Source organism: Paroedura picta, chromosome 10 (assembly GCF_049243985.1).
Source record: "Paroedura picta isolate Pp20150507F chromosome 10, Ppicta_v3.0, whole genome shotgun sequence".
Lineage (NCBI taxonomy): Eukaryota > Metazoa > Chordata > Lepidosauria > Squamata > Gekkonidae > Paroedura > Paroedura picta.
The window spans coordinates 17918578-17943622 of NC_135378.1; the positions used below are offsets into that span (position 1 = coordinate 17918578).

General features: G+C 46.5%; 1 protein-coding gene across 5 annotated transcripts in view; it reads left to right on the forward strand.

The window, feature by feature from the left end:
* Positions 1-25045, forward strand: part of KCNIP4 (potassium voltage-gated channel interacting protein 4) — a 410617-nt gene that overhangs the window by 90170 nt on the left and 295402 nt on the right. For 2 of the 5 annotated variants that reach the window (XM_077301561.1, XM_077301559.1), the window contains exon 1: positions 6565-7069. The exons of the other annotated variants lie outside the window; for them this stretch is intronic. In XM_077301561.1, coding sequence (XP_077157676.1) covers positions 6982-7069 — 88 coding nt within the window. In that variant the 5' untranslated portion in view covers positions 6565-6981. Of the gene's footprint in view, positions 1-6564; positions 7070-25045 lie in introns of those variants that run through there. 5 annotated transcript variants of the gene reach the window in all.

The window sequence follows — 25045 nt, forward strand, 5'->3', positions numbered from 1 at the left end:
TGGTTGGTCAGAGGCCTGAACTGCTTTGAGTTGCCCCATCCAGAAGACCACCTTTGGATTCCCCAACTGCCAGTGCAAACCCCAGTCCCTGGAAAAAGCCTTGATGTAATCCCCGTTAGCTGCTACCAAGGCACACTTACCATCCCACAAGTCCATTGCCAGTTGTAGAACACCTGCACCTGTGTGCCTACATACAAAAAGCCCCACTATGACCTCTGGAGAACCAGCTAGAGTGCTGAAGGCAGATTTCACTCTGGCCTCTTCCTCCAGTACCAGCTGCCAACAGCCCATTTCCCCTGGTTTCTTCCTGAACCTCACCTCCCCCTGAGGTACAACTGAGAAGATCCTTTCTTTGCTCTTGACTGACCCCCTCACCAGCCATTCCGGCTTCTCTTCCTGGAGGGGTTCAGAGAAGTGAGCCAAATCTTAACATTCCCTCTGGCTCCCCATTCCCTTCTTCTTTCCATGTCACATCCTGCATTACTTCTTCCCCATCAAGATCAGGTTTCCATTTATCCACACAAACATTCTTGGTCCTTTCCCCATTCCTTTTAGGAACCCCAAGCTGTCCATCTGCCTCCCAGGCCCCTTGCCTTTTCTGCTTCCAGACATCCTGCTCAGAGAGAGTCTCTGAGGATTCCACTTCCTGGTTCCCAGCTACTTGGTGAACCGGTTCCTCCTAAGGTCATTCAGTACCTCTCCCAGGTCTACCTCTAGTTCCCCCAAGCCTCTAGCTAGCTGCTCCTCTGAGCCAGAACTAGCCCTGCTGTCCTCAAGAACTCCTGTGGAATCCTCACCCCCTCCCTTTGTCCCCTCAGCCTGCTCTGCGCCAAGGCCTACCTCGCAAGGCAGATTTTCAGCCTCCTGCTGAATGTGGGTGGAAATGCATCCTCTCCCCTCCTCTGAGATGGGCTGCCCCCCTACCTCTCCAGCTGCAACCTGAGCCACTTCCTCCCCTTGGGCTGATGGAGAGCTGATCTCCACAGAGACTCCTGCCTCCGCCCACCCCCCTTCCAGGGTTTGGCTGTATGTTACCATTTCTTCAGAACACTGACTACCAACCCCCATTTCTGTGAGGTCTGTCAGCCCCCTCCGTTCCACAGGCACCCATGCCACAGGAACAGTTGGGGTCATTTTTATTTTGCTGATTAGCTCTGATCGTAGCTGCAGAATCTCAAGCTCATGCCTCTTCTTTTCCTGTCGTAACTTTTCCTTTCTCTCCAGCCTCTTCTCCTCCTGTAGCCTTTTCTGTTGCATCATCAGCTTCTGGAGCTCCATTATATGGTCCCGTCTCTCCTTCTCTGCCAGCAGACATAGCCTCTCAAGTTCTAGTTTTTGAAGACGGATCTCACCCGGTCGGCTTGGGCACTGGGATGTAGCCGCCCCTCTTGCTTGACACCAGCTTATCAGGAGAGCCCTCACCTCATCTTCAGTCCTGTTCTCACAGGCTATGTTCCGCTCCTTGCATTCTTCCTGCAACTTGTGCTTGATCAGCTGAAGTATTCTGACTCCCTCTGCTAAGTCCATCCTAGCTAATCTAGTCTCTCCCTACTCCAGTTGACCCGAAACAAAAACAAAACTTCTAATGCTTTCTCTGTGCATGCGAGTGCAAATTCACAAATGTCCTGGCCAATCAAGTTCTCTGTTGTACTTATCCCACCGCTACCACCAAGTGTGGCGGAACTGGCCCGCTTCTGCCTTGCAGGCCCAGTTCCGTCCTTGCCCACCCCCTGAGCCAGCCGGTTGCCAACTCCAGACGAGTGGTAAAATGAATTCTCTGGGTAACCGCTGCCACCACCTGGCTAAAGTACAGGGTCACAGCTGGTTGAGCCAGGAGCCCTAGCTGCCCCTTACACACCTGAGGTCTCGCCCCTGTGGTCTCCCACAGCCCCAGCTCCTGAGCACTGTGGGGGATGAAATACTGCAAGGGTCCACCCCTCTGGGTTTTTCCTTTGAGCATTCCCATTAGCACCAAGGCTTTTTGAGCTCTGGCACCAACCTGGTAGAACACTCTCCCAGCAAGATGAGAGCCCTGCAGGACCTAAAACCAGTTCTGCAAGGCCTGCACGACAGTACTTTTCCACTGGACCTGTGGTTGAATGCCATCAATATCTGGACGCTTGTCCAGATTGACCATGCCTGTAAAGGGATATCTATCTCCACTAGGGTTGTGTGTGGCGGCGTCCAAATCGGCCGTTCCAGGCCGACGCAGCCCGTGCTGTGCCACAGGGGGGGAAGGGAGGCGTGGGCGCCAGTGCGTAACTCGGCACACACACACAGGTGCGGAGCTCTATGGCTGTGTGTGTGCATCGAGTTATGCACTGTTGTCCACACCTCCTCTCCCCCAATGCGGCACGTCACTGGCTGCATCGGACGCCGCTGCGCACAACCCTAAACCACCTAGCTGACAACAATATAGCACTTTACCCCTTCTCCCCTACTGAAGTAGAAACAATGAGCTCCTCTGATTTTAATTGCTAATTGTTAAATATGTTTTAATTTTTGTTTTACTGTGACTATGACCCCCTCCCAAAGGACATTAAGATCATCCAGTGCAAATAAACCGGTCATCCTTAGTCCGAAAGAAGGATATCTGGCCTCAACCAGGGCCAGGGCATTTTTAGCCCTACCCGTGATCTGGTGCAACAAGCTCCTGGGGGAGTTTAGGGCCCTGACAGAATGGAGTCAGTTCTGCAGGGTCTGCAAGTCAGAGCTCTTCAGCCAGGCGTTTGGCTGGGGCCAATCAACATCAGAACGGCATTGGTTAACATCTTGGGCTCCCTTTATATGGATACCCACCCCCGCCCCTGCCCCTGCCCAGAAACCGAGGTGCTCTGGGATTTGCCTACATAGTGGGTAGGATTGTTTTTTTGTGTGTGTTTTTTTAAACTGCTGTTTTAATGCATTTTATATAATCTGTTGTAAGCTGCCCGGAGCTGACGTTGCCAGGAGAGGCAGGGAATAAATTGAAAAATAAATAAATAAACAGACATGTTGTAAGCTGTCCTGGGGCCTTCAGGGAAGGGCGGCATATAAATTGGAAAATAAATAATCTCATAATAAAATATATCTACAATAATATACGAATCAACACAGTTGCAATCTAAAGCAGTTCCGATGGCAGCTGCCCAGATCTACTTTCTGGAAAAGGAGAGAGGAGATGGGAGATCCCCAGTTGACATATACATTGGGGCTTTGGCAGGGAGGCCAGAATAATTCTGATGGTACTTTGAGCCTCATGCATAGTTATGGCAGAACAGCTCTGTATTACAAGCTTTGTGGAACTGTCCAAGGTCTTGCAGGGCTCTGATCTCATTCAGAAAAGTGCTACTCCAGCCTGGGTCCAAATATACTCTGGCCCTGGTTTTGGCCAATCTAATCTCCTTGAGGCTGAGGATCCCGAGCAACCTTTGATTAGTAGATCTTAGAACTCGTCGTGTGTGTGAGGGGGGCCATAAAAGAAGAGTACCCCCCCTAAAACCATTACACATTAGGATGATTGTTAGGTAATTATCAAACTACTTTCATGCCGCCCCTCTCCGCTGCTAAAAAGTTCCTCCTCTTCTCTGTACACCCCTTTCCTGTGGTGCTAGGTGCTTCCGTTTTTTGTAAATCACAGAGGAAACCACAGGAAAGCATGGTTTATTGAGAGAACACCTGCAGAGAGGATGAAGTGAAATGCCTATGGAAACAAGGCTTACAAGAATCCCACCCTCCAGGTGGGGCATGGAGATCTCCCAGAATTACAACCGATCTCCAGCAGGCAGAACTGAGTCCCCTGGGGGAAATGGCTGCTTTGTGTTGGAATATGCAAGATCCGTATTGTGCATGATTCAAAAGCGTGGGAAGAATATCCCTCAGGGGCACTGGAGGAACTGCATATTTAACATGTTAGATTAGGAACTTTGATTGGAAAAGCTCAGAGTGGGGAGGCGAGCCAAACACAGCAGGGGTCTCTTTCTTTCTTTTCTTGAACAGGAGTGGGGAGGTGGGGAGAGGATTGGAGACAGCAGAGGATGGGGGAATAAATCCAAAAGGAAAATCTCTGCTGAGAGAAATTAGGGCTTCTGGAGCGCAATCACTTTAAGACAAGCCTTGCAATCAGGAACCAGGAAGTCTTTGAACTGACACCCTGGCCAATCAGGGAAGGCTGCTTTGTTCCGAGTCACAGAGCAGTGAGTTAATTCACAAAAGGAGACATCTACACATTTACTCATGGTGGTTTTTGAAATGTCAAGGCTTATATCCACTTCAGGATATTGCGGGGGAAAGGTGGGGTCACCACAAATCAATCATGCATGTTGCAGAGGGAAAATGTAAAGTGCCCAAAATCAAAATGGAAATTGAATTCAGTATAAACTGCAAGGATTTAGTTAATCTGGAAGTGGGTTAAAAGCCCCGTGAAGACTACCCCTAGTTTGGCTCTTTGGAGATTTCCTGTTCCTTTGAGCACATTTCCTTCCACAACAGACAGAATGTCATATAGAAGATGGAGCAGAGTTATATTTGTTGCTCCAGAGGGTCAGACCAGAACCAATGGGTTGAAATTAATTCAAAAGAATTTTTGGCTCAACATCTAGAAGAAGTTCCTGACAGTGCAGTTCCTCAGTGGAACAGGCTTCCTCGTGAGGTGGTTAGTTCTCCTACTTTGGAAGTTTTAAAGCAGAGACTAGATAGCCATCTGACAGAAATGCTGATTTGGTGAACTCAGGCATACTGTGAGTGTATGGGCAGAAGGGATTGCGTTGGTGCTTGGCTCTTATGGCCCTTTCTTGCATGCCCAGGGAATTGCTGATCACCACTGTGAGATAGTAGATGAATTTCCTCCTGACCAGGCTGGATTCTGGAGATTTTTTCACAGAGAGGTGGGGGGAATCACTTGGCCATGAAACTGGGGTCACTGTGGGTGGGCAGGTAGTTGTGAGTTTCCTGCATTGTGCAGGGGGGTTAGATTAGACCCTTGAGGTCCCTTCCAATTCTAGGATTCTATGATTCTATGAATAAACACAGACCAGTTAGACAGTATGGGATTTCTCTCTCCTCTTTCTATACAAAGTTTGTTTCACTTCATGATAAAACTGTTCTTTCAAGAAGCATGGTACTCTGGGCCTCTGGGCCTAGGGCCTCACCAACAATCTGTGGACACACAGGAAGCAGACAAAGGTAGTTTCTAGCCAGGTGGGGCACAGCTTCAGGTTCAAGTGAAAATCCAATAGCAGACTACTAGAGCACAGACCAGGGATTCAGTCCAAGATACAGGCTACAAAGTCAGTAACTAAAGGATGCATTGCTTCTGTGCAGCCACTCCTTTTTTTGTGCTTTTGACATTGCACTAACATTGCCAGTAAAATCAGCCGTACTCCTGCAAACACTCTTTTCCATCACTGATGTGGAGCCCGTGCTGTGCTGCCAATCTAGCACTGAGCTTGCAGCTCCCTCTTTATCTTCCTCCTATGCTGTTCCCGGGGTGACAGGGGAGATGAACTGGCTAGCAGTTGGCTCTCTGTTGCCCCTCAGGGCTGGGGGGCTCAGGGCCATTGTACGGGGACCTGGCTGTGGGTCCAAGTCTGGCTCATCAGAAACTGCCTCCTCCTGCAGTGTCTGTCACTAGCTGTGAGTTTGGATTAGACCTGCTGGCTGCCTCTTCCACTGAGGAGTCCTCTGCATCACTGGGTTCTGCTGGAACTGGCTGGTCCACAACAGGTGAACTTTTGGGCACTGCACCCTGTTGAGCTCTGCCCCTTCCCTAAACCTTACCCCCACAGGCTCCACCCCTCAAATCTCCAGGAATTTCTCAGCTTGGACTTGGCTATCCTAGTTCAGATTTGGGATCTGAGTCATGGATTTTGACCCAATCTTGGCAATCATGTTTGGCATTCTGTGATCAATAGAGGTAAACTCAAGGGTGGTGGGGGTGTGGGATTCTGCCACGCATAAACAATGTGCATGTCCATGTTTGTTTGACAGCCTGGGCAACCCCTTTCCCTGAAACTAAAAAAGCCCTGCCCTCTGATTTCATGAAGATGCTTCTTCACTCATTGTGCAGTCATCCCCCCACCCCCCCATATTCCGAATCTGCATCCCTTTGGTCTCCGTTAAAACTTTTGACTCCTTTTGAGGTGGACTGCAATGGTTTGGTTTGGGCCCTGCACACTGGCAGCCCCTTGAAAGATTTTACCTGTTCTCAATACTGCTGTGTGTCTAAGGGGGAAAGGCTGCCCTTTCATTATCTCCTACAGGTAAGCCTTTCATTTCCAGCTGCCATGCATCATCCTTGCTGATAGCCTGACCTTGAACAGCACATCTTTTAGTGTTCCTCCCACATACACACACCCTTTGTGCCTGTTCATCCTTACAGAGTTATTCTTTTCCCAGCAGCATGCCTCTGTGTCTTGAGCAGGTCCGTTTCTCCCCTCCGCTCCTCTTCCCTTGAAAACCAGAAACAAGGCAGGGTGTCTGGCCATCTCTCTGTCTCTTCCCTTACCTGCTTACCAGCTGATTCATTGATGAGGACCGTGTGTAGAGTTGGACCGGCAGGCCCCGCCTCTGACTGAGTGGTTGGGGAGGTTGCAGCAAGATCGACTCCTGAGACGGCTCTGGGGAAAACGTGTCTCGTGTCTCTGTGATCCAGCTGGATGACAAGTGTTCCCTGACTGGACAGCCTGCCCAGGTGCCTAGAGGAGGACCTGTGAACCATCATCCCAAGCAGCACCCTCCTGCCCTCCTCACTGGGTTTCTTCCCCCCTTCCAGCCCTTGAAAGGAGTCTTCTTTTTTTTTGCATAGAAAGACGAAGGAGTTTTAGCTGGCTTTAAGGAAACAGCTTGTAAAGAGAGAGAGAGAGAGAGAACAGAGCCCCTGCAGACTGCTAAAAACTGGAACAGAAGTTCCGTGTCGAAAACTATTTGCTTTTATTACCAGAAAGGTGGGGGCAAGTGTGTGGGCTCTGCTCAGAGCAATACCTGATTGTGCTGCGTATTAAGATGAGTGGATGTCGAAAACGCTGCAAGCGGGAACTGTTGAAATTTGCACAGTACCTTCTCCGGCTGATCACGGGCTCTATCCATCCAGGTAATGCATCTCCTTATCTTTGCACTCAAGGTGTGTGGGGTAGCCAGCCGCAGGGCGACCATCTATTTGCGGTCCTTTTCTTTTGGGTAAACTTCAAAGCAAAAGCAGGCATCCAAGGGATGTGTTTCGGGATCTGCGGATGCAAAGTGTATGCGACAGTTGTAGATTTGTGAGATTGTATTTAAAGGCTTTAAAAAAAAATAAATACAATACAATACAAGTATAATAATTGAGTTTCCATCAAAATGCTAATGTTAAATCCCGGTACATGTTTGTATATCCCCCGAAGGGGAGTGTATGGAGCAGTGTTGCTCTTTTCCTTCTTCTCTGCTTTGAAAGGCAGATCTTAACGCATGAGAGATGTTCGCGTTATCGTTGTTGGCAAGCAGAGCCGGTCTTGAAATATAAATCAGATGTCGGATGCTAGGGTGACATTAAAATTCTATTAGGCTGAGTTTCAAAAAAGCCTCTCTCTCAGGGCGTTTCAAGTCCATGAAATGTCTGTAATGGGTCTTTTGACACCGTTGAAGCCCCCAAAGGGAAACGCTTGTGAGTGGGAAGGGGGGGGGCGTGTTGCTGATTAATCTCTAAGGTGGGTGGGAACAGAACACAAGGCCAAGTTGCAGTTTTTTCCTTGTTTTGGTTTTTTTTTTTCAAACTGGAGTCTCAGCAGGCAAGTCAAATGGCCACCTGAAGAAGACAGTGGAAAATGCACGTTCCTTGTTGTGTTAAGCATTTGTGCATTCAAGTCAGCTGGCAAAGAGAAATAGACTGGTTTATGTAATGCTTCGGAGTGCTTCAGGATACTCTAAAAATGTGACTTGCTATTTTCGGACTGACTTCCTATTTGCCTTTCCAAATAGCGCTGTTATAAATGTGTTTGCGATGAACTTTTACCTCTGTGTCCATGCGGACGTGTTAATGAAAGACACGGCCGGGAGTCAATCCAGAAGGAGCCCGTGCATCAGTGGGTAGTTCTTTGTAAAATGAGTTCTGTTTTGGAAAAGCGTAAAAAGGTTGCATTTTTCACTATCAGATCAAAAGACTTCTTAGTAGCATGCTTGAATGGTGAACAGCCGTTTCTACGCAGCGGGTGTGTGCGTTGTTGGAATTGTTTACCTGTGTTTGGACTAGACTTTGCAGCAGTTCCACAGAACTGTGTACAATGGCATCTCTTCAGGAAAAGTGTGCATTCAATCCCCCTAGTTGTAGAGTAAGTGTCCTTAAAAAAAAGGATGCCCTTTGCTATATAAGTTCTTTTCCAATTGTGTATTTCATCTCCTGCCTTTGGGTTGCTATGTACACCATGGTACTTGTCAGAGCTACTGGGAAAACTTGTAGACTGGAGTCATCTTCCCCTCGTGATAAGTCATGCAGAAGTTCATTGATGAATTTCTAAGGCTGCACTCACCTGGGAAACCTTCCCATCTCACCTACCTGTCTCACTTAATCTAAGAGGGCTATGAAGTCTGGGATGGCTGCACTGCACTGCATGGGGTGACTGTCAGGTCTTGCCTATCCTGGCTGATGCCCCCATTCTCTGATACTTCATAGAGATGCCAGCCTCCAGATGGGATCTGGGGATTCCCCAGAGTTACACTTCATCTCCAGGCTACAGAGATCAGTTCCCCTGGAGAAAACGGATCCTTTAAAGGGTGAACTCAGTGGCACTGCAGTCTACCAAGGTCCCCATCCTCCCCAGGCTCCACCCTCAAATCTCCAGGAATTTCCGAACCAGGATCTGGCAACCCTTACTCCCTTTCCTCTGCTGGTGGCCGGGAGGGGATCTGGTAGCCCTAGCACTTATTCATGCAGTTGTTCTCCTCTGAGCTCATCCCAGGATTGGAGCTCCATCTCCAGTTTGGAGCTATTGAAAGCAAGGGACTGGGGGGGGGGAGAGACAAAATTGTGGGGCACATTGAGCTGCTGTGCTATTTGAGAGGTGAGAAGTAGGGTTCAGAGTGAACCACTGTCTGGGGAGCTATGTTGGTTCTCTGCTGCTCTCTTGAGACTATGTAGAAAGCCACCGTGACGTAATAGTTAGACCATGCTTTGTGTACACTAGCTTGGTGTAGTGGTTAGGAGTGCGGACTTCTAATCTAATTCCCCCACATGCAACCAGCTGGGTGACCTTGGGCTCGCCACAGCACTGATAAAGCTGTTCTGACCAAGCAGGAATATCAGGGCTCTTTCAGCCTCACCCATCTCACAGGGTGCCTGTTGTGGGGAGAGGAAGGGAAGACAACTATAAGCCTCTTTGAGATTCCTTTGAGTAGAGAAAAGCAGCATATAAGAACCAACTTTTCTTGTTCTTGTTCTTGTTCTTGTTCTTGTTCTTGTTCTTGTTCTTGTTCTTGTTCTTGTTCTTGTTCTTGTTCTTGTTCTTGTTCTTGTTCTTGTTCTTGTTCTTGTTCTTCTTCTTCTTCTTCTTCTTCTTCTTCTTCTTCTTCTTCTTCTTCTTCTTCTTCTTCTTTCTTAACCAGGGTTTCATTAACTCCCACACATTTGGGAAACCCTGGGGATTTGTGATTGTCCTGGAAAGGTTTCCCAAAAGTGTGGAAGTTAATTTTTTATACATTTTTTTAAAATTTTGTTAAAGTTTATTGGGTGATATGACCACATATGGTCATGTTGACTTGTTCCCCCTCTCAAAATGGCCAGTGATGGGCCTGGAGGGAGTGGAGAGGGAGGGGCCCTTGGTGAGCGTGTCCACAGCTCTGCTTCCCAACCATATTCTTCATGATTGCACCACTTTGAGGGTTTCTCAAAGCCTGACAAATGTTTCTGGGGTTTCTCCATGACAAAAAAGTTGAGAAAGGCTGAGTGTTCCAACCTCCACTCTGTTGTGGATATTCACTGAGTAACTTTGGAACATAAACTCTCAGCTTAATCTACCTCACAGGTTGTGTGGACATAAAACGGAGGAGAGGGGAACGATTTAAACTGCTTTGGGTCCCCCATTTGGGAGAAAGGTAGGGTACCAGTGAGGTCAATAAATAAGCAGATGCAACAGAAGACACAGTTCAGCCTGAGTGAAACAAATTTTACATCTCATTGCTCATATCTCCTCTTGAAATCAGCGAGGACTTAGAAGCTTTTAATTTCAGCATAATCCTGCTAATGCATTGACTGCGAATGGGGACCAAATTTTCATTTTTCAACAGGGTGGTTTCAGCCAAGCCTCTGCTTGCTACTATCTCCCCACCCCACCTTAGCATAATTCTGCTCTAGATGCTATAGTTTAAGATTCCTTACATTATAACTGGGATGTTATGCCTCCTCCATTCCCACTCCATTTGTACGTGGAGATGATGCCACGAGAGTGCTCCTTGTAGGCATTCAGAATTTCTACCTGCCCATTATTTAGAATTCAGCATGCAGTAGTGTGTGTTGGACTGGACCAGAATATCGCACAGACAAGCAAAATTATAGTTTAGATCTTTCCACAGACTCAAACCTCATTGGGTAGATTTGGGCCAATTGCCCTGTAAAAACCTTGTGCAGTAGCCATGGTTTGGATCTGAAATGTCAGCAAACTCCAGGTTCTTTCAGGCTATGTGTATGATGCATGGACTTTTGTAGGGTCCTACCTACAATCTACTAGCTTCTGCCTAGGCTACACCTCATAACCCTCAGCATTCATTCTAGCTCCACCTTCTATCTGCCACTTATGCCTTGACCCTGCCAATTCTGGGTTCATCTTTTAGCTGTGTCCAATTATTGTTGAAATCAGAAATTGGCGTTCTTTGCAGGAAACCCCCCCCCCATTCTCCTGTGTTTGGTGATGTTCTCAGTCAAGGCACCTCCCTGCACCTCACCTGTAAGTGCTAACCTTTAAATGCTCCCCAATGCGCTGATGCTACCTGGAAGCCATGTCAACATGCTAGAGATATTGTGGAGCGTCACTCTACCTTTTCCCCCAATCTCTATGGTAGAGTGCACTTCAAACCATGGAGTTCTCCCCCAAACCAGAGTGTTACCCTTCTCCCCGATGACCCTTGCATGCCGATATAACTTCTGGCTGACATTGGGCCGGTTGCAACATCCTTTCAGGTGAGTTGGGGGGAGGGTGATGGGGGTGAGGTGAGTCTGGAAAGCTGGGCTCCCCACAAGACCTAGTAGACCTGGAAACTCAAATAGGAGGAGTTCTCCAATTCCCACTTTGAGGCTAGCAACCCTTGGAATCAACAATAGCCAGAGGACTAGTAACTCAAGATGAGATGTGAGGAACTTTGGACTGGTGGAGAATGGTGTTTGCTGCTGAACTCCTATAAAGCAGGAGCAGTCAACCTGTCCTCCAGATGTCCACGGACTACAATTTCCATGAGCCCCTGCGAGCATTCTGGAGGACCACAGGTTGACTACCCCTGCTATAAAGAACTCCACTACCATCTGCCTTCGTCATCGGGAGAGATGTCAGGGCCATGCACAGCTGTAACTGAAACTGGATCTGGAAAGTGTAGCTGTGAGTTCAGGAACCCGACCGTCTGCGGAGCTGGAACTAGAACCTGGGGACTCTACCCTCTGGTCTAAACGTGCTGCAGGATGAAGCGGAAATGGTAGTGTTGAGTGGGGTAGAGTAGACTGCACCACTTCAGAATTACAGGGTTAGGGATTTTTCATTGCCTTAATAATTTTCTGTAAATAGCAGGCAAAGGGCTCCTCTGAGGTCCCTTTATAGGAGTGCTTCATGTCAGGAGGACTTAATTAAAACAGGAGGATTTTCAGCCCGTTCGATCACAGCATTCGATCCCCTCATTCACATCCACATTCGAGCCGCATACGTAGCCCAGGACTAATAGAGCAAGCAGAGAGTAGGACTCTGTTGGCCTCCTGCTTATGCTTATTCTGGCCCGTCCAGATGCCTGATACAGCTTGCCTGCCAAGCAGAGGATCCAATCTGCACCATTCTCTTCTCTTCTGAGCTAAGTGTGATTCCCCGTTCCTCACCATGCAGCCAGCTGGGTGACCCTGGGGATACAGTCCTGATAGAGCTGTTCTCACAGAGCAGTCTCTGTCAGAGCTCTCTCAGCCCCACCTCCCTCACAGGGTGTCAGTTGTGGGGAGAGAAAGGGAAGGTGATGGTAAGCTGCTTTGAGACACTTTACGTAGTGAAAAGGGAGGTATAAAAACCCACTCTGCTTCTTCTCGTGCAAATTCCACTGTCGTTTCTGACAATACATTTTCAGGGTACTTTGAGAAGAATCGGAAATGTGCCTTAATCTTTTTTTTAAAATCCTGAGCTCACTTCTTAGTGGATGCTTTTTAGCTTGGTGCTGACAACTCCTTTTGAGCATCACTCTGTGACTTCAGGGATTGGAATCAAACAGAGCGCTTAAATTTGCTGCACATTTTAAGGAGAGCACATGCCATGATTTATTTGGCTTAAGGGAATTTGTACATAGCAGCTCCAGAATTATGCTAAATCCCCCTCTCTGCTAGGGAGATGCCTTGCAGGGGAAGAAGAATTTTGTGAGGGTATAAAGGAAACTGCAGTAGTAAGACGTAGGGATGTAACGTGGGCTTAAGATACCCCAGGGTTCTTTCTGGGGGAGGGGCTTGAATTAAGTCCTCCGTAAGTTGAAGCAAGCAGGTAGAATTACGGAATAGAAATATATGAGGGGAGATTTGCAGGTGACTTTCACACCTTTAGAGAGGAGCAAACCAACTATGTCATTAGAAGGGAAGATACTGCAACTAAAGCTCCCTTCTTTGGACATATCATGCTATCAAACTTGCTAGAAAAATCATTAATGCTCAACATGGTCAGCGGTAAAAGGAAATGTGGTCGCCAAAGGATACGCTGGCTTGACACGATCAAAGCCGACACAGGGATGACCATGAACCAACTAAAAGAAGCAGTCAGAGACACGGGGGCATGGCGTAGACTTTCTTATAGAATCACTGAGGGTCGGACACAACTGAACGGATATCATCATCATCATCATCATCATCATCATCATCATCATCATCATCATTCACACCTAGTTTTTGGCCCAGCTTTGATGCTGATAGGAGGTGATAATCCCCCCTCCCCCCGCATCACCGTGTTTTCATGCACCTTCTGTCTTTTTGCCACTTTTATTGAGTTCTTTCCAAAACCATGCTTAACTATGATGTTTGTTTCAATCAGTTAGGAGATTTTTCCACTCGAACATGCTCTTCCACCCTGCCTTTTTCTGATGGCGAAACATTTAACACATCAGATGCTTGTCCTGTCAGCCTGTCCTTTTGACAGACTTTCTGTCGAGGGGCATTTCAGCACTTTCTACTTTCTACATTCAACATGACTGTCTTAAGGATTTTCTTAATCGGCTAATGTGGCCTCTCCGTTATAGTCACATAGACCGTTTATGCACTGGGAACTTCACTGCCCTAGCTCCCGTGCAGGAGCACAAATAGGAGGTGGATGAGGTGCACCAGGCCAAATGCTCCCCTGTGTGGGGGCATGAATAGGTGTGGCAACCTGCCATGACTAAAACTCCAGTATGCAGCACAGCATGAAACCTCCAGTGCATAAACGGTCATAATGTGGTGATTCTTAGTTTTGTGGATTTTTTTTTTCTGATCGTACCTGTTTAGTTTTATTTTTTAGTTTTGTTTTTTTGAAAGAGGGCAAGTTGCTGCTGTGTGGCTGGGAATGTTTAGAGCTTTCTCAGTCTTGTCCACGCTGGTGTCATTTTCCTTCATTTCTTTAAAATGGTAATTAACAAATGGGTACAGATCAAGATGGGTCACCGTGTTAATCTGTAACAGTAGAAGCTCCCAGCTGGTCTGGAGCTTCAGGCTGGGATATTATCAGTAAGCGGATGACACCCAGCTCTATCTACTCAAGGACGGCCACCTGGATTCCCCCTGGAATCATTCACTGGACGTTTGGACACCATAGCTGAGTGGCTGAAGCAGTGGCCTGAAATTGATTCCCTCGAAGATGGAGGTCCTGTGGTGGGAAGGAAGGGGGCGGGTCAGGAAGCGCACTTGCCTGGCCTGGCTTGGGTGAAAGTTCACATCATGCTCTGTGCCAAGAATCTGGGGGTGATTTGTGACACCTCACTTTCTATGGAGGCACATGTCATGAGAGCAGCCCGTCAGGCATTTTTCCATCTTTACCAGGCGAGGCTGCTAGTGTCCTACTTGTCCCCAGAACACCTGGCCACAGCGATCCATACGATGTTTACCTCCAGAATTGTCTTCTATAACTCGCCCTATGTGGGCCTTCCCTTGTCGACCTGGAAATTGCAGCAGGTACAAAATGCAGCTGCTAGAGTCCTCACTGGAATACCTTGGAGGACCCATATTCAGCCGATGCTGAGGCATTTGCATTGGTTGCCAGTTGCATCCTGGATCAAGTTCAGGGTTCTAGTTTTGACCTTCACGATCTGGGACCTGCATATCTGAGGGACTGCCTAGCATCTTATGCCTCCTGCAGGGTTTTGCACACTGTGGGTACTAACTTGCTGGTGGTGACCAGCCCATGGGAGGTTTGTCTGGCCTCAACCAAGGCAAGGGCCTTTTCAGTCCTGGCCTTGTCCTGGTGGAATAAGCTCCTGAAAGAGCTGAGTGCCCTGCAGGAGTTCTTGCAGTTCCACAGGGCCTGTGACGGAGTTCTTCTGCCAGGTCTTTTGTTGAGGCCTGGGTGCAGGAGATCTGAGGGACCCCTCCAGGTTAAACATCAGCTAGTACCATGCTGGGACTGATGTCACCCCCTGAACCTTCCCCCAAGGCACGAGGAGGGGGTAGCTGGAAATAGGAGGAGGAGGTTGGGTTTTTTATTCCGCCACCATGTAGTGTAGTGGGGGGCTGAGACTGCTTTTTAATTTTTATGTGGGGTTTTATCATTTTATTTGTGTAATTCGCCACAAGACACTTCGTGGATGGTGGTGGGAAATACATCAGAGAAGCAAACAAATAAATAAATGAGGCAAAAGTCCAGTAACATTTTAAAAGACTAATAAAATTTGTAGAAGCTTTCATGAGTTACTCTTCTTCAGATATCTATCTGAAGGAGTGAGCAGTGAGGGCCATTCCGCAAAAGGACCAATGTTGCCAATTGTTCACAGAACGCAGAAACACTATATTTGGGGGCTTTCCGCACCGGGATCCTTGTAGCAAATTGTTTGCTGAACGAAAAATCGCCATTTAAAATAGTGCAATTTGTCATTATGCATACCTGACTTTGTAGTGGAATCCAGTTGCGTTTCTATCGTTTCCCACAAGCTTCCGGTCTCAGCAAAAATCGCTAGACAGGAAGCGCTATTGCCGAGCTCGTCCCGCCCCTGGCCGTCAAGCAGCCAATGGGCAGCCATTAGCATGCTCCCAAACAGCCCCTTTCCCTTTAAGAAAGGTTTTTTAAAAAAAAAAACACACACCCATTGCAATGAATATGTGTTGATTCGTTGCAACGGAGAGACCCATCAGCTGGCAGGTGTGTTTGAGCTGTCGTTTCATCGTTGCCACGCTCCCCCCAAGTGAAAAAAAAAATCCCCCCCCCTCACGGGCCCGATTTTCGGCCAAAAACAGTGTAAAAAACAAAGGGAAAATACATCAGCAAACGGGCTTGTCTGTTGTTTGTGCTTAGTGAATAAACAGTTCTGGGGAGGGACTGAAGCCGGGGAAGCCTCTAAACAGGCTTGCTGGTGGGTTGAACTTCGCTCGCTCGGAGAAAAAAAAATGGCGATCGCTTCGCCGGAAGATCAGAGGAGAGAGCCAGGGGGAGGGACTTTGTAGAAACCACAACAATGGTAACGCACAGAACTTTCCCGCTAGTGTTGCAGATTGGTTGCAGGAGTGTAGCGCTTTCCGGAGGGTGAATCCACTTTTGGGGATTTCCCTGAAAGCGCTACAAGGAAGCGCTTTTTGCGGATCGGTTTCAGGTGTGTGGCAGATTGTCAACGACGTTGTGCATAATGGCAAATCAGTAGCGTTTTCAATTGGCAACCATTGTGCGATTTTGAAGGTGTGCGAAAAACCCCTAAATATTGGAATTTCGCCACTCTGCATACCTTTATTTTTAGTGGAATATAGAAGTCCCAGTAGCATTTCATTCATTTCCCACAGGTTTCCAGTCTCGCTGGAATTGCAACAAAAGAAGCGATTTTTTCTGTGCTTCTTCCCACCCCTGGCCATCAATCAAACAGAACAGCCAATGGGCTGTTGTGTTCATGCTCCCGAAAAGCCCCTTTCCCTTTAAGAACTGTTTTTTAAAAAGCCAAACACGCCCGTTGCAATGAATATGCATTCAATCGTTGCATCGGAAAGACCTTTTTGGTGGTGTAGGAGCTGGTGATTAATCATTTACATGCTCCTCAAGTAGAAAAAAAATCCCCCCCACCACTGGCGCGATTTGTGGCCCCCCCTCCCCCCACTGGCGTGAAATTAGTGAAGCCTCACTCGTTCGTTGCTTTCGCAGGTCTAAGGGGGAAAAAATGGCGATTGCTTCTCCGGAAGTTTGGGGGCAAGAGCGGGGGAGGGATTTTCTTTCTACCACTACATTGAGAATGCACATGTCTTTCGCTGGTTTGTTGCAGCTTGTGCGCAGAAGTGTAGCAATTTTTTCAGGGGGAATCTACTTTTCCCGATTTCCTGAAAAGCAATACAACGAAGCGCTTTTTGCGGGAGTGTTGCAGATTGTGTGCGACGTCATGCGGAACGTTGAATTTGTAGCGTTTACCAAAGACTTCTGCTACATTTAAGTCGTGCGGAATGGCCCTGAGTCACGAAAACTTCTACTCTGCCACAAATTTTGGGTTGTCTTTAAGGTGCTACTGGACTCTTGCTTTTTTCTACTGTAACAAATAGGGATACAGCTATATCTTTTAAAATGAACTTAATAAAAGCTTAACCCAGTCTTGCTCTTTTGAAAATATTTTTTCTTAACTTGGGTTTATGTACAATGGAATACTGGAATGGTTAGATCCGTGAGTTCAGAGACCAGGAACTGGGAATTCATTTCAACTCTTTACTGTGACCCCAGCATGATTGCACAGAACCAAAACCAAACCAAAGAAATCCACAGCTGACCTCAACTTATATACACAAGCCACACAATCAATCTTTCTGCCACTGTGTCCTATTGGTCAATTTCACTTTCAGCTGATTGGATCAGGTAGACGGGATGTACCCACACATTGGTCAATTACAGTGCAGGGCTACGATTCTGCCCCAGACCTCAAACTTGGTCCTCAGCAGATCTGCAGACACAACAGGAACGAAATATTTAGGGGGTTTACATTTAATAGTTCTGTTGTTGTTTTTTTCTTGACATTTAGCTGAGACCATGAATAAAACAAAAGGAAAGGGATAATTTCCTATGTTTTTTTATCGCAGTGAAATAAAGTGAAAACATTCTTCCTAATAAGTGATTCAGCTCTTTCTCTCCCCTCAAATGATGTCTGTCTGCAACGGCTGAAAATTTTCATGATCATCTTTAATAGGTGCCTGAATGTATATTTATCAAGGCAGCTGCTTCCCAGACGGGCAGGAGGTAGAAATGGTTGATTTGTTAATAAGAGAGGTGAGCAGTTGACAGCGTCAAGAAAATTGACTGAATTGCATGAATCGTACATAATGATTTATGGATCGGTGTTTTTTTTCCCCTGACAGCAACTCTTCTGACTGTGTTGCGACACTGATCGCATTTCCAAAATGTCCTGTTTGTCTCATTGCTCATTTAAGATACCTCTTCCCCATAAAGATATACCAAGCTGTTCTGGTGTCCTCCACAGGGATCCCTGGCCCCAGAGAGATGCGGCTGGCCTTGACCAGATACAGGGCCTTCTCAGCCTTGGCTCCTGCCTGGTGGAACGAATGGCCAGTGAAGATCTGGGCCCTGACAGAGCTGTCAAAGTTCTGCAGGGCCTATAAAACAGCACTCTTCCACCAGGCTTATGGTTGAGGCCAGGGCAGCTTAGAAGTATTAGGGGCTTCCTTCTCCTCCTCCCCATAGCCTTCCCCCTATTTCAGATGCCCCTCCTCTACTAGGGAACATCTTACCACTGAAAACAGTTAGAGAGTGGTGGTAGAATGGCAAAGTCTTCAATAATTTTACGATGTTTTTACAATGTTTTTATTGTTAATGGCTTTAGAAGAAGAAGAGTTGGTTCTTATATGCCGCTTTTCTCTACCTGAAGGAGTCTCAAAGCAGCTTACAGTCCCCTTCCCTTTCCTCTCCCCACAACAGACACCCCGTGGGGTGGGTGAGGCTGAGAGAGCCCTGATATCACTGCTCGGTCAGAACAGCTTTATCAGTGCCGTGGCGAGCCCAAGGTCACCCATCTGATTGCATGTGCGGGAGTGCAGAATCGAACCTGGTTTGCCAGATTAGAAGTCCACACTCCTAACCACTACACCAAACTGGCTCTCTTTACCTGTCAAGCAGTTGTTTTCAACTGCTCCCCCCCTCCCCCGAGTCCACTTGTGGGGAAGGGTGGTCTGGAAAACCCATCAATATAAATTCTAAATAAATAATTAAAGGCAGTTAAGGAGCAGAGAAAGGCCTTTGGGGGTTATAGTCTAGGGATGCCAGCCTCCAGGTGGGACCTGGGGATCCCCTGGAATTACAGCTCATTTCCACACTATGGATATCATTTCCTCTGGATAAAATGGATGCTTTGGAGGGTGGACTCTATGGCCTTGTGCCCCACTGAGGTCCTTGTTCTCTCCAGGCTCCATCCCCATATCTCCGGGAGCTTCCCAACCTGGATCTGACAACCCTACCCCACTTCTTCCACCAGTTAGCCAGTGGGGAACTGGCAAAGAGATCATGCCAAGTTTGGACTTTCAGGAAAGCGTAGATATGTCATCAATCTATATCAGGGGTAGTCAAACTGCGGCCCTCCAGATGTCCATGGACTACAATTCCCAGGAGCCCTTGCCAGCATTCGCCAGCGAATGCTGGCAAGGGCTCCTGGGAATTGTAGTCCATGGACATCTGGAGGGCTGCAGTTTGACTACCCCTGATCTATATGAATAATATAGAAAAACATAAACAGCTTCATCCAGCATTTGGTGGAAGCATGATGGAAAAATCATTATGCACCGATATTATACCAGTCTTTTTTACTGTGATGGTTGAAAGGAGCATAAAATACAGGTTGTTCCTCTTATGAACTGCCTTGAGTGCAGTTCAGAAAGGTTTTACAGAAACTGGATTTATATATTGCATGGCATCTTTTGTCTGTTAGAAAGGCAGGTGAGAAATCAGCCTAAAAACAGACCAAAAAAAAATAACGGTGTTTAGTGTAATTTACTTTGTAGGCCTCCATAAACGAGTTCTCTAGGGAGGGGGCACGGAAATTGTCTTTAAAAACCTGCATAAACAAAATCATCCTAATTGGAAAAGAAAGATTTTAAGACCCGAACTTTATTCAGTTACATGTTTCTAATTCGTATGTCCATTCCGTTAATGGTCAGTGGAAAAACAACATCACTTGAACAGTGATATAAGTTTGACGCAGTAAGGGAGGAACTTGAGCCTTATAAAGGAAACACAGAGGTGATTTTTTGTTTCTTCCAATGATGTGTCAAATCGTAAAATGTTTTAATAATGTCAGGGCTAGACCCTTTGAGAGCATGGGAAGGTTGTAAGCTCTCAAAAAGTGTTAAACTCTGTTGCAGGATCTTAATTAGTGTAAATAGCACTTAACTCTAATTGCATTTTTCAAACACTCAGGATATTTATTATGCATTTAGTTCATTGACTTAATTTAGCAGCTCACCTTATCCCTGCTCCTTTGGTTTATTCTCACAATGACCCTGTGAGGGAGGTTGAACTGAGCACATGACTGGACCTAGGTCACCTAGCAAGGTTCCATGGCAAAGGGGGGATTCAACTTTGGTTGTTCCCAGATTGTAGCCTGACACTGTAATCCAGCTTTTCTCAAGCTTTTTACCATTGAGAAACCCCTGAAACATTCCTCAGGCTTTGAGGAACCCTGGAAATGGCACAGTCATGGAGAATATGGTTGGGAAGCATAGCTGTGTACCTTCCCACCTGGGTCCCCTCCCCTTCCCACCTCCTCCAAAGCCCGTCATTGGCCATTTTGGGTGGGTTGGGTTGGTTGACATAACCATATATGATCATAGCACACAATAAATGATTTACAAGCTTAAAGAATATATATATATTGAAGCCTCTTGGTCTTGGGGACTTCTCAGCTATCAAAAATGATAAACTACTATGGGTGGCTGTTTAGTATATAGGGCTTTTCTATATTTTTGTTTTCTTTGTTTGTATGCCTTTTGTTTTGGGCTCCCCCCCCCACACACACACACATGTTTTGCTGCCTGTAGTGGTCAATTCAAAAGAGCCTCTTGTGGCACAGGGTGGTAAGGCAGCCAAAAAGCTGTCCGAAGCTCTGACTATGAGGTTGGGAGTTCGATCCCAGCAGCCGGCTCAAGGTTGACTCAGCCTTCCATCCTTCTGAGGTCGGTAAAATGAGAACCCAGCTTGCTGGGGGGTAAATGGTAATGACTGGGGAAAGGAATGGCAAACCACCCCGTACTGAGTCTGCCAAGAAAACGCTAGAGGGCATCACTCCAAGGGTCAGACATGACTCGGTGCTTGCACAGGGGGTACCTTTACCTTTACTGGACAATTCAATATTATGTTGCTTTATGCCTGAGACAAAAACCTACCGTTTAAACCTGAAGAGTAGCCTTTTTCAACCTTTGGATGGCAGAAGACCCCCTGAAATAATTTTTCAGACTTTATGGAACCCTGGAAGGAATGTCAGTGGGCCTTGCCTGCCACCACAACCTCAGAAGTAACATCACTCGCTGCACCCTTAGCCCTCCTTTTGCTCCCTTACCCCACCTTTACTACTGCTATGGCAGCAATAACTTATGTAGTCCGGAAAGAAGAGCAGGAGCTGAAAAAACAGCCCATTACACACACACACACATACTGTGCCACTTCATAGCTCTCGTGGACCCCCTTCAGAACTCCCATGGATGCCTGGTTGGGAAACGCTGTTGTAGAGAGATATGTTGGACATGAAGCAATGTAGTATTGGACTGACCACTAGAGGGAGCAAAACATATGCAGAAAAGAAAAAAAACAACAACTCCAAAACAACAGTAACACACAAGCAAGGAAAATGAGAATAGGGGAAATCCCATAGTTATCTGAACTACTCTCATTGGCTTAGATCCAGCAATACACAAGTGTGCTGGAGATGTAAATGGATTTAGCATGGTCTGCTTGCTGAAGACATTGTGTAATGCCTGCAGCTTTCCTCCCTATACACGTTAGCTCCTAGAAGCTGGTTGCACAAAATCTTACACAAATGGAAATGCAAACAGGGATAGGTTTGACTTAGCGCTGACAGTTAATATGATTTTTTTTCTTGTGTTTCTGCTCTTGCAAGAGCTATAGGGCAAGTGGGAGGTTTTCACTGGCTGCAGCACATTAATTGAAATTTGTATTAATATGTGCTGCACCATGATTTATAATGCTCTGCCTAGCAAAACACACCTTTGCTGTTGGCATTCATTAGAAGAATTCACTGTAGAGAAACCTGAAGCACATTTGAAGGTTCCTCTTTGTGCAGATCATCTGTGGAATTTCCAGAGAGGTCGAAAGAGTTTTGATGAGATGGATACATTCCACCCCCCCCCCTGCCCCCGAGCTTTTGCAAGTTGTACCTCTGCCGGACTCTGAAAGTGCCGCTTATAAAAATGAGTTGTCCTGTTTCAATCAAATAAAACCAACCTGATTTTCATCTATTGGAAACATCTGACTAGAACAAGACTTCTCCAGTTAATCTGCTGAAAGGAACTCCTTGTGCCCCGATATGATTATGCCTTTCATCTTCTAAGTGGCTTGCAAAATGGAATCATCATCAAAACAAGATCCGTGGTGGGCTGAGGATCAGACAGTATTTTTTAAAAATGTATCAATCAGTTCAAGTAGTTGCTCAATGCTCTAGAGTGCTATTACTTGTGGCAAACCAATTCTGAATGGGTGGGATGCCGCTTGATAGTATTGTTTACTACAGATCAAATGGTGTAGTCGAATTTAATTTTTGTCAGTGTAAAAAAGATGAACAGTTACTGTTAAATGCTTTACGAGGGGACTACACCCATGCATGGAGGATGTCTGTTTTTTGTAGGGCTGATGGGCCAGCAACCAGGTGGGGGATGGAGGTGGGGGGAGGTAAAGTCTGCCAAGTCAGCATAGTGACATCACTTCTTGCAAAACCATAAATGACATCTTTAAATATTCTTGGATTTACAAAAAAAAAAAAACTAATTTTTTCCCATAGTGTTTTTGTAAAAATGCTATACTGTCTCTTACGTTGCTTCTGTTTTTAAAATCCGCAGTGACATCAATTTATTTATTTATTTATAAATAATTTTATTTATATACTGCCATTCTCAAAGATTTTGGCTGATGATTATATATATATTTATTTATAAGCTTCAAAGCCTGTTCCTAAGAAAGGGCCTTGAAAGGGCCCCCTCCCCTGGCCAGGCAGCTTAAGGTCAGATCAAGTGGGATGGGCTTGTTAGCAGGCCCAGGACAGAGCTCCTTAGCAGGCAGTCAGCAGGCTGGGAGGCCCTCGTTAGCAGGCCAAGAGGCCCTCATTAGCAAGTCCTCCACCACAACCCTTTGCCCAGGGCCCTTTCCCCTTACCTGCTGCTGGCTCCAGGCGCTGAGATGCGTCTGAGAGCAAAGAGGGTAGAGTCCAGGGACAGAGGGCAGGAGCTACAGGGGCAGAGCCAATCACAGCAAAGCTGGCTGCACCCTGATTGGCCCTATTCCAACTTGGACAGCTGGACACATCCCACTCCCCAGGTTGTTTCACAAATATATAAAGGAATCATGGATAAGGATATTTATATATATAGTAAACATCCTAATATTACACAAATTCCCAAGATGGCAGTTAACCAATTTAATTCTCCTAGACCTCTAATGCTGTTGAATCAGAGGCTGGAACCGCTGAGGATGGAAAACACTTTGGGGTAGTTCCTGCTGGTCTAGCACCTAAGCATGGCAACTGGGGAGGGAGTCCTATTCACTGGTATGATAAGAGCAAAAGGTTGGATGCCAGGATCCAAAATGAAAAACCTCTGGAGGTTTGGGGATGGAGCCTGGGGAGGACAGAGACCTCAATGAGGTATTATGCCATAGAGTCCTCCCTCCAAGTTATCCATTTTCTCCAGGGGAACTAATCTTAGTAGTCTAGAGATGAGTTGTAAAGAGGTTAGCATCTCTATGGAGACCCTTTTCACTTCTAGTCCCTGAGAGCCTTACTGGAGATACTTCATAATGGAAAAGGATCCACAGTTCCCCTCCCGCCTTCTGTAAGCAAATGTCTTCCTGCTAATAAAAAGGTGCTGAACATGGAGATGGAGCAGAGGACGCGGTCAAATTCCCTTCTTGGCTTTGTGAATGTGGTAAGACATGAAAATCTCCATTCAACCATCTGTCAGATTTGACAGGCTGTTTGTGCTGGGATGAAGTAAATGAGGACCTTTTAGAATGAGAGTCTGGTCCAGCAGGGCTCTTCTTATGTTATATTCTTATTCTTACGTTCTGTCTGATGGTTGTATATTCCCTTTCACAGTCTGCCTAAATTCATATATAGTAAGTCAGAATCAGTATTTCTCTCTGATGGCGCTCTAGCCTCTGCTTAGGAACCTCTAACGAAGGAGAGCTCACCCTCTTCCAAGGAAGCCTGTTCTGGACCATTTATGCACTGGGAACTTCACTGCCCCAGCTCCCGTGCAGGAACACAAATCGAGGGCGGATGAGGTTCACCAGGCCAAATGCTCCCCAATGTGGGTGTAGGAAGAGGTGGGGCAACCTGCCACGACTAAAACTCCAGCCTGCATCCAGGCATGAAACCTCCAGTGCATAAATGGTCCTGCTGAGGAACCCCTCTGTCAGGAAGTTCTTCTCAATGTTTAGCCCAAGGCTCTTTTGATTTTAATTTCAACCCTTTGAATCTGATCTGACCTTCTGAGGCAACAGAAAAGAACGCTTCTCAATTTTCTATATGACATTCTCTATATTAAATAGAGGTTATTTTGGTATTCCCGCTCATTGTCCTTCCATTCTGCAAAGAGCAACAAATGTGAATGAAAAACTGAAGGGCATTTCTCTTTTGACAAAACGCTCCTCAAATAAAGAGCGTAGTCTATTGTGAGCAACTAATTGAATCGTTTGTATTGCTTACGGCAAGTTCAAGAGTGAGTTCTTCAGTTACATGGCTTTTGTGTGTGCAGAGGTCGAGTGTGTCATGCAGCGGTTGTCGTGTTCCAAGGAGTCTGGGTCCATTAGAGCACCCTTTCTGCTCATGTTCTTGTGAGAGTGTGTGTGGGTGCATGCTTTGGCTATCGCATCTTGCAAAACACTCCTCAAACAGTGGACAAACTGGGATACTTCTCAACCCACATCCTCTGAGACCTCTGATGTGAATATCTGGGCTCAGATTTCCTGTTTGTGGTGAAGGTCTCTAGATAGCAGTCTCTCAGCTTACATTACCCCATCTGAAACTCCAGACACCTGGGAAGACAGATGCAGAAGAAGTGAGAGTTGACAAAACCTCTGCAACATAAGAGCAACCCACTATTACTCCTGCCTATTATTACTATTTGTTTGTTTGTTAACCTGGAAGGAATCTTATCCCCACTACCCCCTCCTCCGGAGTGCTGTCAAAAGAAAAAGTGACAGGTGCATGTGTGTGTGTGTGTGTGGACTTTCTCAACCAGGGTTTTGTGACTCATCATCCAGGAAGGTCCATTCTGCACATGCTAGATAATGTGTTTTCAATGCACTTTTGAAGTAGATTTTCCTGTTCTGCACAGAAAAATCCAGCTGCAAAAGCACACTGAAAGTGCATTATCCATTGAGTGCAGAATGGGCCCCGGACTCTTCTTATGTTCTTGTATACTTCTTTACACAGTGAGCAATTAAAATGTGGAATTCAGTGCTAGAGGGCATTGTGATGGCCACAGGCATAGACAGCT